Source organism: Bombina bombina, chromosome 3, assembly GCF_027579735.1.
Source record: "Bombina bombina isolate aBomBom1 chromosome 3, aBomBom1.pri, whole genome shotgun sequence".
Taxonomy (NCBI): Eukaryota; Metazoa; Chordata; class Amphibia; order Anura; family Bombinatoridae; genus Bombina; species Bombina bombina.
The window spans coordinates 790,870,989-790,887,079 of NC_069501.1; the positions used below are offsets into that span (position 1 = coordinate 790,870,989).

The 16,091-nt window shown below is 35.3% G+C and overlaps 1 protein-coding gene across 1 annotated transcript in view; it reads right to left on the minus strand.

Annotated features, from left to right (window-relative positions):
* LOC128651934 (lysozyme g-like) overlaps positions 1-16,091 on the minus strand; it is a gene marked incomplete at its 5' end in the record, with an annotated part of 82,931 nt that overhangs the window by 161 nt on the left and 66,679 nt on the right. Inside the window, 2 exons of the mRNA XM_053704897.1 lie at positions 1-122; positions 11,878-12,016. The exon at positions 1-122 is cut by the window's left edge and continues 161 nt beyond it. Coding sequence (XP_053560872.1) covers positions 1-122; positions 11,878-12,016 — 261 coding nt within the window. The remainder of the gene's footprint in view (positions 123-11,877; positions 12,017-16,091) is intronic.

Here is a 16,091-nt window from a genome sequence, read left to right on the forward strand (position 1 = left end):
AAGATATTTAAACAAAATTGCTCTTGCAATAACATCATTAGAATAATCTCCTCCAGTAGTGATACTGTCTACATCAATGTTATAGATGTTTTCGTCACCAGCGTTGTATGCTGCAATACCGCCTGAAATTAAAAAATACAATAGAGTAAATGATTCCAAATTCATGTATATAAATGTACTACTTCACAATTACTAGATTCTGATTTTTATGAATAATTTAACTCATAATAGAAGCTGTGTGCTTCATCAAAATATCTAAAAAATTGTAATTAAAGGGGCATGAAACCCAATTCTTGTTTTCATGATTTAGAAAGAGCATGCAATTTTAAGCAATGGTCTGATTTACTTCTTTTATCTAATTTTCTTCATCCACTTGATATTCTTTGTTGAAAAGTGTATATAGATATGCTCAGTATTTGCTGATTGGTGGCTGCACACAGATGCCTTGTACGATTGGCTCACCCAGGTGCATTGCTATTTCTTCAACAAAAGATATCTAAAGAATGAAGCAAATTAGATAATAACAGTAAATTGGAATGTTGTTTAAAATTATAATGTCTATCTGAATCATGAAAGAAACATTTTGGGTATAAGTGTCCCTTTAATAATAATTGTCAATATTTATTGTACTGAAATGTTTTGTTCCATTGAGAATAAGGAATTTTGACAATATAATTTATGCTTACCTGATAAACTCATTAATTTCATGGTGGTGAGACACCAGGACCCATTACTTTTTGGAATTACTCTTCTCTGCTACTAGGATGAGGCTAAGAGTCCCAAACCCCAAGAATGCTATAAAACCTCCTGGCAACTCAGTCTGATGTATAGCTAAAGCAAAGAGGTAGGAAAAGAATCAAGAGCAAACAAATAGGAGCAGGGGAAAAAATGTGCATAAGAAAAAAAACAACACCAGAAAAAACACAAGGGGGGGGGGGGGGTCTCATGAAATTTCACTACCATGAAAGAAATTCATTTATAACATAAACATAAATTGTTTTTTTTTCATACAAGTAGTGAAAGTCCACAATCCATTAACCTTGGAATGATTAATGAAACATAAAGGGTTGGATTGGAAAAACATCCTTTGTCACTAAAAAAATAAAATCCACAACCCCAATAAAACCCAAAAAGGGCACAAACCATGAAATTAAAAAATAACCAACAGGCAAATAGTCATCCTGAGACAACTACCTGAAGGGTTTTCCTACCAAAGGCCGGCTCAGAATAAGCAAAAACCCCAAAATAGTAGAAAAAACTGCCTTGCAAATTTGGTAATCTGAATCCTCATTCTTAAAAGGCCAAGAAATGGCTATCAATCTAATAGAATGAGCAGTAATTTGTTAAGGTGGAGGCTAACTTGCATCCAAAAAAATTCCTTATGGAACAGAAGTCTCAACCAAGAGGACAAGGAAATGGGCGAAGCTTACTGCCCTTTTCTGTAACCAGAAAAGAACAGAAACAAACTAGATGTTTGTCTGAAACTACTTGGACACCCTAACAAATAAATTCCTGTCTGATACAGACAGAAGATACAACATTAGGGAAGAAAACCAAGCTTGAAGTCTGAAAAACCCTCAAAACCAAAATAAGGTAATTTGGTTAACAATAGACTTATCTATAGCCAAAGCTAGAACAAAGCTATGAATATCTGAAAGATTAACAATCTTAAAAGATTAAGAACTGAAAGAGTTGAAATCTGACCCCTCAAAACAGATTGGCGGATAAACCCTAATCCAAACTATCAAGCAAAAACTGCAAAAACAAACAAACTAGGAATTCTAATAAGAATGTCAGGGGAAAAAAATCATCATACTTACATCAAGAAATAAACCCCAAGAACGTGAAAAAATACTCCCCCACCTCTACCTATTAAACCGTATAATAAAACTTCCTGAATACAGGTTCACAAACCTGCATCAGAGTATCCTCTCTGCTTAAGAACTATTTGTTTAATTTCCATGTCATTGGGCTTAGAGATTTGAAACCTGTATGAAAAACCAGACCGTGAGACCAAAAATCTGAAATGCAAAGGAAGAGACCCAAAAAAGGCAACTGAACATCTGAACTAGATTCGCACACCAAAAACTGTAAGACCAAATCAGAGCAAATAAAATCACAGACGCTCCCTCTAGACTAATTAGGCAACAACCATGGGAGAAGAACCAAAGGTGGAAAAAAAGTTAGTCCAAATGACCAAGGAACTACCTAAGCATCCACAAACACTGCTTAAGGATCCATGGACCTTACACAGTACCTGGAAAGTCAGAAAATAAAACAAAAGACCATCAGATCTATCTCTGGAATACCCCAAGGATCCACTATCTGATAGAAGATGTCCAGATGAAGAGACCACTCTCCTGGATGCCAAGACTAACAACTGAGTAAAAAACAGTTTCCCAGTTGTTCAATCCAGGAATATGAACAGCAGAAATTAATTAACAATTGGCTTCTGCCCAGGAAAGAATTTACAATACTTCCCTTGTGGCCAGGGTACTGATAGGTCCCCTTTGATGATTGACATATGCTACTGCTGAAACATGGTCTATCTGAAATATGAGATAAGACTCCCTTTCCAACAGAGGCCAACTCTGCAGGACTCTGAATATTGCAAGGAGTTAAAAAAATATCAAAAGGAAAGCTCGTCCCGGGAAAACCAAAAACCCCTTGTACTCTGAGACCTTCAGATGACGCCCCATCCTGAAAGACTTGCCTCTGTAAAGAATGAAGATCCAGTAGGATGAACAAAAGAAGCCCCCCTGTGAAATAAGCTGAGGATACAGCCACCAAGACAGTGACTGCCTCAACCTGAAATCTAAATGAACCCTAGAAATAGCAGACCCTTGCATTACTGCAGAAACAAACAAAGCTGAAAAGGCTTCATGAGAAAGCGAGCAAACGGAACAGCATACGAAGCCGCTAACATGCAATCTAACACTTCATTGGAAAGAGCAACTGAGGGGAAAAAAGAAGCAGAAGGTTTAGACAAGTTGACACTAGTAGTATAACTATGGAGGGAGGTTATGTCAAACTCATTTTGACAAGCGGATATGCCATTTTCTCCTCTCTAATCCCGTGCCTTTCAACTCCCACTTTTACGCCCCTTTTTATATGAATTTGATATAAAATTCATTTTAAATGTGATTTTGATACAAGTTTGATAAAAATGTATATAAATAGTGATTTTAATACGAATTTGATATAACATTTCTATAAAAAGTGTTTTTTAATAAGGATTTGGATTAAAATGGTTATAAAAGTGTATTAGCTTAATTATTTTGATATTTTCTTCGATTAGGAGGGGTTTAAAAGGGAATGAAACATAGTTATTTTGATATTGCTGATTAGGAGATGTATTGTTCATTAAAAGGGAAATAAAATGGTATAAAGTATAATTCTGATATTGTCTTAGATTAAAAAGGGATATAAAAAGCATATAAAACGTAATGGCATTATATAAAAAGGGATAAAGGTTAATTATTTTGATATCATCTTTGATTAAAAATGGTATAAAAGTATATAAAGCATAATTTTGATTTTCTTCGATTAAAGGGGGTATAAAGTGTAATGATATTCTATTAAAACAGTTGATATAAAGCATAATTTGATTACTGTATTTGTTGAATTAGTTCTATTCAAATACTATTCACAATTTTAATTGTATAGCTATGGACATGCCAGACAGGACATGCCTCAACCAACCAGTGCATGTCTGTTTAATACCTCACATGTATATTATTTTTATTATTATTTTAGAATTATTTTATTGAACCAGTTCATAGTACAAAGAGAAAAAAAAAAAGATGGATACATATGAATCATACCAGTAAAACAAATAACAAAAAACAGATCCATACAGATAAAGAAAATGACAAAAGAAAAAATGTCTTTGGAAGATTTAACAATGAAATAATTCACATATATTAGTGTTATTCAAGTACTTCATGACCAGGAAAAAATAATTACTGTTTAACATGTCCTTATATCTGTGGTCACTTCTGGTATTAACTAGGAACTGGGTAGTTTTTCTTCTATTTCCCCCCCAAAAAGAAAACAAATGATAAAACAAAATATAACAAGAAAAAAAAAAACATTTAAAAATAAATATATACATCATTTCATCCCTCTATATTACTCCTTACTTTAATACCCTCCTCAGTTTTACTAGAGTAGCGATGCTGATGGGATGCAAGAGAGTGGAAATACACCTGTTTTAGCTGCTCTTATAAATTGTTTGGTGTTGAATAATGAAGATAATAGCTCTTTTTTAACCAAAGCTGTTTGAACTTTAATCAATGGTAACCATTTATCAAGTAATTCCTAAATCTTAGTGTTGTTTAATAAGTTAATATTTTGAATCTCAAAAGCAATTTGTTGTAATACATTACTTATACAACTGACAAAGCTGGGTGGGATAGCATCCTTCCACTTTTTCAAAATCATGTATCTCATTATCTTTATCAGCGTACAACAGCTTTGATAATGATTCGGTCTAGTGGTTGCAGAATCAGACATGAAAAAAATATAATTACCACTAATCTTACACTGATCAGAGAAAAGTTTGTTATACCAAAAATTTAATTTATGCCAGAGATGAGATATTTTCGGGCAATTCCAAAATACATGCAAGATATCTGCCTTGTCCAAATGACATTTAGGGCAATAGAAATCCTTATTAGCATAACATTTTGCCAATTTGACTGGAGAAAAATAAGCATTATGAATCAATTTAACATGTGATTCTTTCCAGCCACTAGGAATTGTAAGCTTTTGTGTTATCGCAAAACCATGTCTAATATTTATGATCTCCACTACAGGGAAGTGCAATGCCTAAAAAGCATGGATTTTATTTAAATAGATCTGTCCTTGTTTAGAGAGCAGAATATTGTATAACAGGGAGATAGAGCATTTACCGACAGCAAATTTCCTAATACGTATATTGATCTTGGACCATCGACAAAGCAACTCCACATTCCAGTTTTTAGCATTAATAAAATGACGAATCTGAAAATATGCAATGCAAATAGATCATTTCTAGATATTTGAAACATACAAATAAGATTATTGAAAGATAATAGATGTCCAGCTGACGAAAACATCTGGTATATGTAAGTCAATCCCTTTAGGGACCATGATTCAATGACCAATTGTTGAAATCCCCTTTATAAATTCTGGATTCCCACAAATTGGGAGAAAAAAGAACATTTGGGATCTATTTCAAGACAAGAGCAAATCTTATGCCAAGCCGCAATAATATTTTTAAAGGTAATCAGGTTGGTTAGTATGCTTGGGAGATTCCCTACCAGGCAATAAAGAATTGCCTTAAGAGAAAATGGTGAAATTATTGCTGCTTCTAATTCAATAGAGGTAAATTTGCTCAAATTCATTAACCAATCCATTGCCGTCTTGGCCAATGATGCAAGATTGTAAAGTTTAATATCCGGAAATGCCAGGTCAGCATTCTGTCTTTTTTGTGCCAATTTCAAAATAGAGATGCAAGCTTTTTGCTTTTTCCATAGAAATTGCGAACAAGCAATTGTTTATCTGATGATTATAAATAAAGACCGGCAAATTCTGTAACAGATACAAAATTTGGGGAAAGATAATTGTTTTAATCAAGCTAACTCTAGCTGACAAAGATATTGGAAGATCCATGAAGTTTTTAAGATCTAAAATAGATTTATTAAAAACCTGCGGTAAATTCATCTCATACCAGAATTTCGGATTTTTATGAAGAAGTATCCCTAAATACTTTATATATTCCGTTGTCTTAAAAGGATCATATATATAGCTATCCGATTTCCTCTTGATCCATATTAATTCACTTTTCCCCAAATTAATCTTATAGCCTGAAATCGAGCTAAAGATTGCCAGCATATCTAATATCTGTGGTATAGATTTTTTTGTGTTTTCCAAAAAACTAGCAAATCATCGGCATACAGTAACATTTTCACATTCTCATTACCAAATCTTAATCCTGTAAGTTCTGACCGAAGCCAAATATCAAAAAATTATATTGAAATATTAAAGAGTAATGGCGAGAGAGGACATCCTTGATGAGTCCCGCGGACTAACAAAATTCTGGATTTTGGATTACCATTGATCAATAGAAAAGAATACAGATTTTTATATATCTTTTGGATGAAATCTGTAAAGCTACCAGCGTACCCAAACTGAGACAGTGAATCCAATAGATGATCCCAAGAAATGGAATCAAAAGCTTTCTCTGCGTCTAATGACAGCAGAGCCAGATCTGTATCAAACATCTTTTTTTTTTATTTATTGGGAATTTGCTGTAGGGTTATATTCCAAAAGTAATCCAAAATGGTTTCCACCTTACGTTTATTCAAGGACATATTCCTTCCTTGGATAAAACCAGTTTGATCAGAATGAATATTTTGATAAAGGAATTTATTTAGTCTGTTCACTAAGATAGACGTAAGAATTTTATAGTCAGCATTTAAAACCGAGATTGGCCTATATGATGACGGCTCTTCAGGATCTTAGCCTTTTTTATGAATTTAGGTAAAATAGCTTGATATAGGAATATTAGTGACATAATAGGTATTAAAACGTTTGTTGAGGGTCAATTTAATATCTTCTGTAAGAATTTTATAAAACTCTGCCGGGAGCCAATCTGGACCCGCTGCCTTATTTAGCTTGGATTCGCTGATAGCCTCACATATCTCATCTACTTAAAATGGGCTATTGATCAATTCGAGGTCATTTTCTGTTACCCTCGGAGGTGTAATTTTAGACCAGAAATTTATTTTATTAATTAGATCTTCATCAACTTTCTTGTACAGTTTTTGATAATATGTAAAAAATACATCCCTAATGTTTTCATTGTCAGTAAATCTATGGCATCCTTCCTTAATTGCTGTTATATCATTTTTACTCTTCCTATTCTTAGTTATTTTATCTAAGTATTTAGCTGAACATCCAAAATAGTCTTTATACCGGTTGTTAATTCTCTTGTCCTCCTCTAGACATTTTTGTTTTAAAAACAGCTCCCTTTCAGTTCTAGCCTGGCAGTATTTATCCCAATTATATTTAAAATTCTCAGATCTATACTGAGATAACGCATTCCTAACCTGATTAGATAGCTGCAGCTCCCTTGCTTGCCTTTTTTTCCAGTTACACATATAAGCTTTTATCTTTCCCCTTAATATCGCTTTTGCTGTTTCCCAGTACACTTCGATTTTATCATAATACCCTTTATTATGGAAATGAAATTCTTTCCATTGATGTGATAGCCACACATTAAATTTGGTGTTCTCTAACATGAAACGAGGAAACGCAAAAAAATTGTTTGCCCTATTTTCAGACTTTATTAATTAAAATGTATTGGAAATTATTGAATGATCCGAGATCAATACATCATAAATTTTTGGTACTGATTCTAATAAAATAAGTTGCTCTGAAACAAGAATATAGTCACTTCTGGAGAATGAGCGATGTGTTTTTGACTCACAGGTATATTCATATATATCTGGATTTTTGGTTCTCCAGATATCATTAAGTTTTAAAGCTGTACAAAAAAAATTAAAATCAGTAGCTATTTTTTCATTCCTGACCTTCTCTTTGGTCGAAGAGCTATCTAACTTGGGACAAAGCGTCATATTAAAGTCACCACCAAGGATTAATTTTTCACTAGCAGCTGAATATAACTTACTTTTAATTATATCCCAAAAATCCAGCGAAAAAGAGTTTGGCCCATATATATTATCAGGTTTCTCCTTCTTACTACACCTCCCAGTTACGCCCACTTCCTCCTGATTGGATATGGCTCCTTTAAGACACCTGTGCACTATTCAAGCGGTGCTTAGTATTGAAGTGTTACTTAGTGGAATAACAAGCCTTCTTTAATTGCTCTCCACAGATACCAAAGATCTTACTCTGACATCCAGACCGAATTCTAAAGTTCACCGGACTCAGCTAATAGCCACTACTTGGACCAACAATCAAGGTTTACTAAGCCTTTCTCAGTGGGGTACAATTCATTCAACTACTTCATTGAAGATTATCACACTTACTGTTTGTACCAGCTTTTCTCCCTTCTGTTAGCGAACGCTGCCTGACAGCTCTAATCCACTCCGCTGCAGCGTGACGTCACTTCCGGTTTCTCCGGCATCAGTTCCACAGCTCTGTGCACAGTTCACGAGGAAGACGCTTATGCCCGACACTTGGAAACACACAGGTACCGATAAACAGCTATACAATACCAATGACTGTGTATCCTGTATTGTTTTTTCTGCTTACATGAATAGCGTTGCTGTTTTCCACTTATAATCTGAGCCTATGAGTATTCCACATACTCCGGTTATATCGTGGTGTTGTGCCCTTATGAACTGTTACAAATACAGACATTCAGTGTGCTAGTATATCTTGGCTAAAACTGTGATAAGATCGCCTATACTCTCCTACAGAATCTTCTGTGTGGTTTGACTACTAAATATATACAATCTGAGCATAATCACTTTGACTGTGAAGACTTCCTTTTCACTCATAGATGACTTTGAACCAGTTAAGTGAGACATTCCAAATATTTCTTAAGTACTGCAGTTGTGTTCCAAATCCTCACTCCAGTTGATCCTTATATATATATTACCTATAATATATTGTATGCTGCCAATTATTAGGTGAACAAATATGTACCTTCTATTCAGATCCCGTTCAACTTTTACAACTTGATATTCTAATTTTTTATGCATTAAAATTGGCACACCGCAACTCCTTTTAATAGCAGACGTGGCCAATACTTTCCCCATCCAACGTGTTTTTAACTTACTGGATTCACTCTCCTTAAGATGAGTTTCCTGAATTGGGACAATGTCAGGAGAATGTTTACCCAGCTGTGCTATTATTTGCTTGTGTTTTATTAGGGAAGAAATTCCCCCAACATTCCATGATAGAATAATCAGATGGGTAACCATTTAATGATAACCTATAGAACTAGATATAAAATGGAGGGAAGAAAAAACAAAACAAAAAAAAAACACCCCTAACTTAACCATACCAAGCAAATACACTACTTTTACTTTCATTTTGTCACTTAAAATAACAGAAGAATGTGAATATATATTAGTACCAGGACCTTGAGTCCTCATATGAGGTGATTTAAATGGCAGCTAGCAATTCCTGCGCCTCTTTGACATTATTTAGTATATTAATTTTGCCCTTAAGATCTACCCAGAGTTTAGCAGGATATAAAATTAAGCAGGATATAAAATTACTTACTTTATATCCTTTTTCTATAAATTGGGAAAAATAAGGGGACAATTCTCTCCAATTAACCAATCTGATTTTTCCTACCTTAATTCCAATTGGCTGATAGAATCCTATCAGCCAATTGGAATTCGAGGGACGCCATCTTGGATGACGTCATGTAAAGGAACCTTCATTCTGCATTAGGACATCGGAAGAAGAGGATGGCTCTGCGTCGGCTCGATAGAAGATGGCTCCGCTCTGCTCCGGAAGGATGAAGATAGAAGATGCCGCCTGGATGAAGATGTCTGCCGGTCCGCATGTCCTCTTCTGCCCAGATAGGATGAAGACTTCTGCTGGTCTGGATGTCCTCTTCTGTCCCATCGGTAGCCGGCTGGTTGAAGACGGCTCAAGGTAGGGTGATCTTCAATGGGGTAGTGTTAGGTTTTTTTAAGGGGGGATCGGGTGGGTTTTAGAGTAGGGGTGTGTGGGTGGTGGGTTGTAATGCTGGGGGGGATTGTATTTTTTTTTTACAGGTAAAAGAGCTGATTACTTTGGGGCAATGCCCCGCAAGAAGCCCTTTTAAGGGCTGGTAAAAGAGCTGATTACTTTGTAATTTAGTTTAGGGTAGGGAATTTTATTATTTTGGGGGGCTTTTTTATTTTATTAGGGGGCTTAGATTAGTTGTAATTAGATTAAAATTCTTGTAATATTTTGTATTATAGTTTAGTTTATTTAATTGTATTTTAGTTTAGATAATTGTAGTTAATTTATTTAATTAATTTATTGATAGTGTAGTGTTAGGTGTATTTGTAACTTAGGTTAGGATTTATTTTACAGGTAATTTTGTAATTATTTTAACTAGGTAGCTATTAAATAGTTAATAAGTATTTAATAGCTATTGTACCTAGATAAAATAAATACAAAGTTGCCTGTAAAATAAATATAAATCCTAAAATAGCTACTATTAGTTATATTGTAGCTATATTAGGGTTTATTTTATAGGTAAGTATTTAGTTTTAAATAGGATTAATTTATTTAATTATAGTAATTTTAGTTTGTTTTATTTAAATTATATTTAACTTAGGGGGGTGTTAGGGTTAGACTTAGGTTTAGGGGTTAATAACTTTATTATATTAGCGGCGACGTTGGGGGCGGGAGATTAGGGGTTAATAATTGTAGGTAGGTGGCGGCGATGTTAGGGAGGGCAGATTAGGGGTTAATAAAATGTATTAAAGTGTTTGTGAGGCCGGAGTGCGGTGGTTTAGGGGTTAATACATTTATTATAGTGGCGGCGAGGTCCGGTCGGCAGATTAGGGGTTAATAAGTGTAGGTAGGTGGCAGCGACATGGGGGGGCAGATTAGGGGTTAATAAATATAATGTAGGTGTTGGTGATGTTAGGGACAGCAGATTAGGGGTTCCTAGCTATAATGTAGGTGGCAGCGGTATCCGGTCGGCAGATTAGGGGTTAAATAATTTTATTATAGTGTTTGCGATGCGGGGGGGGCCGCGGTTTAGTGGTTCATAGGTAGTTTATGGGTGTTAGTGTACTTTGTAGCACTGTAGTTAAGAGCTTTATGTTCCAGCGTTAGTCCACAAAACTCTTAACTACTGACTTTTTTATGCGGTAGGAGTCTTGGAGGTAGAGGCTGTACCGGTCACTTTCTCCAAGACTTGTAATACCGGCGTTAGGCAAATCCCATTAAAAAGATAGGATATGCAATTGACGTAAGGGGATTTGCGGTTGCCAAAAGTTGCGGAAGAAAAGTGAGCGGTACACCTGTACCTACCAAACTCGTAATATCAGCGGGCGTTAAAAAGCAGCGTTAGGACCCCTTAACGCTGCTTTTTAAGGCTAACGCAGAACTCTAAATCTAGGTGTATGTGCGCCATAAATCCAATGTGTGCAAAAAAAGTAAAGAGGAATAAAAATAAATATAAGGTTTCAGCCCCAAGACTATATATATATCAAATAAATATATATTATAAATGCCCAAACTAGGCTACAGAGTGTCATATAAATAAAAATAAAAATATGATACTTACCAACAGACACTCATCTACTAGTAAAGTAAATAGCCAAACCAGTACTGAAACATATCAACAGAGGTTTATGGAATAGCAGTATATTGTAGATCCATAAAAGGAAGCAAAAGACAGACCCTGTGACCACTATGGGAGGTCTGTGACAACATTTTCCATGAGGTGCAAAAAGAGTCACAAACAATAACCACATACATTTCTCTGACAAATACTGAGGGGAAAACTGGCCTCAACATTGGCTGAAAGCCCCTCTCTGAAGAATCAAATGCACAACTTCATTCTTCAACCACCTGAAGTGGAGGTAAAGACAAGACTGAGATAACTGTGAGGTGGGAGGGGCTTTATAGAGCTCTTGGGGTTTGTGGATCTTTGCCTCCTACTAATGGTAGGGTAATTCCCAGGAGTAACGGATTGGGGACTCTCATCACTTGTATGAAAGAAAATGTATGTGTGTGTGTTTGTGTGTGTACAGTTTTTCCTCTTATGGAACTTTGTGAATTTGATATCTCAAATCAGTAGTAGTTTAAAAAAAGAAAATAAAACACTTTAACAAATGGATATCTTTCAACATGAGGTAATCAGTAACCTTGTAATTTTTTGGTACACATAGTGAAAATGAAACTTACCTTTCAGGCGTTGCTCAGTTGACCAATTCGGGAATTTTTTACCAATCGCATAGATCATGTCAGTTAGAATAGTTGTGGCCTGGGAAATATGTTCTTCACTGTTCCACTGTCCGCGAAGTGTATGGTATGCTTTCTGAACCTAAAACACCAGCAGTTAAAAATATTATCTCTAAAAATACTGAACTATGGATGGCTAAATGTCTTGTCAACAATAGCATTGCAGAATTAATGTTCATCCATCCTGGTATTTGTTCTACAATTTGAATGTTTCTATAGAATTACAGTAACATTTTTAAACTAATGTCACATTTTGCTATAGCAAAGTATCTAATGCAGTAGTCTTTTAAAATAAAACATTAACATTACTGACATTTAAAAACTTATTCTCAGACAGGTAAGTCTACTAGAATCAATATTTAAATGTTAATTTTAATATTTTAAATGGAAAGTTACATTGAATACTCTGTAAATATTTGTTTAAAATAAATCTTGAGTGATGGTCAGATATTAAACATTTATTTAGACGTCGCCCGCTATTTTTACTCCCATAATCAAACACAGAACCGGCGTCACAAGTCAGTATTATATATTTACTGCAAAATAAAAAAAATCCTAATTTAACATTAAAATAAAAATTACTAACATTACATTTAAAAAAAAACAACAACCAAATACAAAAAATTTAAAAATCTAAGATTACAGAAAAATAAACTAAATTATCCAAAATAATTTTTTTAAACCTAATCTAATACCCCTATAAATACAAAAAAACACCCCAAAATAAAAACACCCCCTAATCTAAGACTAAACTACCAATAGCCCTTAAAAGGACCTTTTGTAGGGCATTGCCCTGAAGAAATCAGCTCATTTACATAAAAACACAGTAACAGTAAAAACCCCAACCCACCCAGCCCCCCAATATAAAAAAGGCCTAATCTAATCTACCCATTGCCCCCAAAAGGGGCATTTGTATGAGCATTGACCTTAAAAGGGCAATCAGCTATTTTGCTGCCCATTAAAAAATAAAAAAGCCCTAATCTAAAATTTAAAAAAAACACCCCCCCAAAAAAAACTTAACACTAACCCCAAAAATGTACTCACTGTTCCTGAATTCAAGACATTAATCTTCTTCCTGGCGGAGAAAAGTCTTCATCTAGGCGGATCCATCTTCATCCATCCTGGGACTATCTTCTTTCATCTTGCCTGCCGGAGGTGCGGAGCGGACTTCCGATGCACGGATGCAGAGCAGTGGTCCTCTCAGTGGCGGCGGTCCTCATCGACGTGGAGGTTCTCTGCAATGCCCATACACATGCCCCTTTAGGGGCAATGGGTAGATAGATTTTGTTATAGTTAGGTCTTTTTTATTTTAGGGGGTTCGTTGGGAGGGGGGTTCATTTGTAGGGTTTCTATATAAAAGAGCTGATTTCTACAAGGCAATGCCCAAGAAAAGGCCCTTTGAAGGGCTATTGGTAGTTTAGTCTTAGATTAGAGGGTGTTTTTATTTTGGGGTGGCATTTTTGTTTTTATAGGGGTATTAGATTAGGTTTTAATTTCTTTCATGCAATTGGCAAGAGTCCATGAGCTAGTGACGTATGGGATATACAATCATACCAGGAGGGGCAAAGTTTCCCAAATCTCAAAATGCCTATAAATACACCCCTCACCACAACCACAATTCAGTTTTTACAAACTTTGCCTCCTATGGAGGTGGTGAAGTAAGTTTGTGCTTGGTTTTTATAATTCTTCTGTGGAAGGCACTTCTAAGTATTCTGAAGCCCAATTCCTCTCAGAGTACAGTGTTTGTCAGAGGGATGTGAAGAGAGTATCGCCTATTTTGATTTTATGGTTTCCCTCGCGGGAAATCTTTCAAGGGCTCTGTTATCAGTCGTAGGGATTTATCTCCTACCTCCCTTTTCAGATCAACAATATACTCTTATATACCATTACCTCTGCTGATAGCTTTCAGTACTGGTTTGGCTATCTGCTATATGTGGATGGGTGTCTTTCGGTAAGTATCCTTATTTAAGACACTCTCAGCTATAGTTTGGCGCTTTATGTATAAAGTTTTAAATATATGTATTTTACTTATATTTGCATTTTTTAGTGCGAATGTGCATCTGTAATGATGCAAGTTTGTCATTTCCTACGTCTTAGTTGACGCTAGGTTGTTTGGCACAAAATTGTGTTTGTTATGACGTGAGTGGTGTCATTTCCGGATGTTTGTTAGCACCAAAAAAATTCTCAACTTCCTTTTGCGTCATGCATCATACTTGGCGCCAAAAAATGTAGTTTTATTTTACCTCACTTCCTATAAGATCCTTGCCTTCTTTATGCTCAGAGGGCTATGCTATTTGCTTTTGTTGCCAATTTTAGCATTTGCATTTTTTCTCATTCCTGAAACTGCTATATGTGGAAATAAGATATTCTGTTTAAATGTTATTTTTTCTTTTACATTTTACAAGATGTCTCAATCTGATCCTGTTTCAGAAGCTGCTGTAGAAACCATGCTGTCTGAACACAGTTCTACCAAAGCTAAGTGTATCTGTTGTAAGCTAGTGGAGATTATATCTCCAGCTGTAGTGTGTAACAGTTGTCATGATATGCTTTGCATGCAGAAAAGGTTTCTATTAGTGCTAGTACAGCATCTGTTCTTCCTTCAACATCTAAAGTACATGATATCCCTGTTGATATAAACAATTATATTGCTGAAGGCTATGGCTGCTATACCGCCTTCAAATAAACGTAAAAGGTTTTTTAAAAAATCTCATAATTTATGATGAAATTTGTAATGACCGGCAACATACTGCTATATCCTCCTCTGATGAGGATCTCTCTGACTCAGAAGATCCTACTTCAGATTTGACACTGATAAATCATCTTGTCTTTTTAAGATTGAGTATATTTGTTCATTGTTAAAAGAAGTGTTGATAACTTTGGATATTCAGGAGTCTGGTCCTCTTGATAATAAATCCAGTAAACGTTTAAATTCTGTCTATAAACCTCCTGTGACTACTCCTGAGGTTTTTCCTGTTTCTGATGCTTTTTCTGATGTGATTGCTAAGGAATGGTCTAAGCCTGGTACTTCTTTTGTTCCTTCTTCAAGGTTTAAAAAGCTGTATCCATTGCCAGTGGCTAAATTAGAGTTTTAGGAAAAAGTCCCTAAGGTTGATGGGGCTATTTCTACTCTTGCTAAATGTACTTCTATTCCTATGGAAGATAGTACTTCTTTTAAGGATCCTTTAGATAGGAAAATTGAATCTTATCTAAGGAAAGCTTATTTGCATTCTGGCTATATGCTTAGACCTGCCATTTCTATGGCTGATGTTGCGGCTGCATCAAATGTTTGGTTTGATAGCTTAGCACAACGGGAAAAAGTCTCTGATTTGTATAGCATTGTTTGTTTGCTTCAACATGCTAATCATTTTATCTGTGATGCTATTATTGATATCATCAAGATTAATGTTAAATCTATCTCGTTATTTTAGCTAGAAGAGCTTTATGGCTCAAATCATGGAATGCTGACATGGTATTAATCTAGGTTACTATCTCTATCATTTCAGGGTAATAATTTGTTTGGTTCCCAGTTGGATTTTATTATTTCCATTATTACTGCGGGGAAGGGAGTTTTTTGCCTCAAGATAAAAAGTAAAAGTGCAAATCTAAAGCTTCTAATTGGTTTTGTTCCTTTCATCAGAATAGAGAACAGAAAACCACTCCTTCCCCTAAGGACTTTGGCTCCAATTGGAAGCCATCCTCGAGTTGGAGTAAATCCAAGCCTTATAAGAAACCAAAGCCAGCCCCCAAGACTGCATAAAGGTGCGGCCCTCAATCCAGTTCTGCTGGTGGGGGGCAAATTGAAATTATTTCAAGACGTTTGGGCAGGTTCCATTCAGAATCATTGGATCCAGAATACTGTCTTCTCAGGGGTATCGAATAGGTTTCAGAATAAGACCTCCTGTGAGAAGATTTTTTCTCTCTCATGTTCTAACAAATCCTGTGAAAGCTCAGGCCTTTCTGAAGTGTGTTTCAGATCTAGAGCTTTCAGGAGTAATTGTACCAATTACAATTCTGTAACAGGGTCTGGGTTTTTATTTTACTCTATTCATTGTCCTGAAGAAGTAAAATTCTTTCAGAGCAGTTCTGGATCTGAAGTTTTTTAATCAATTTGTAAGGGTCTCAAACTTTCAAGATGGTTACTATAAGGACTATTCTGC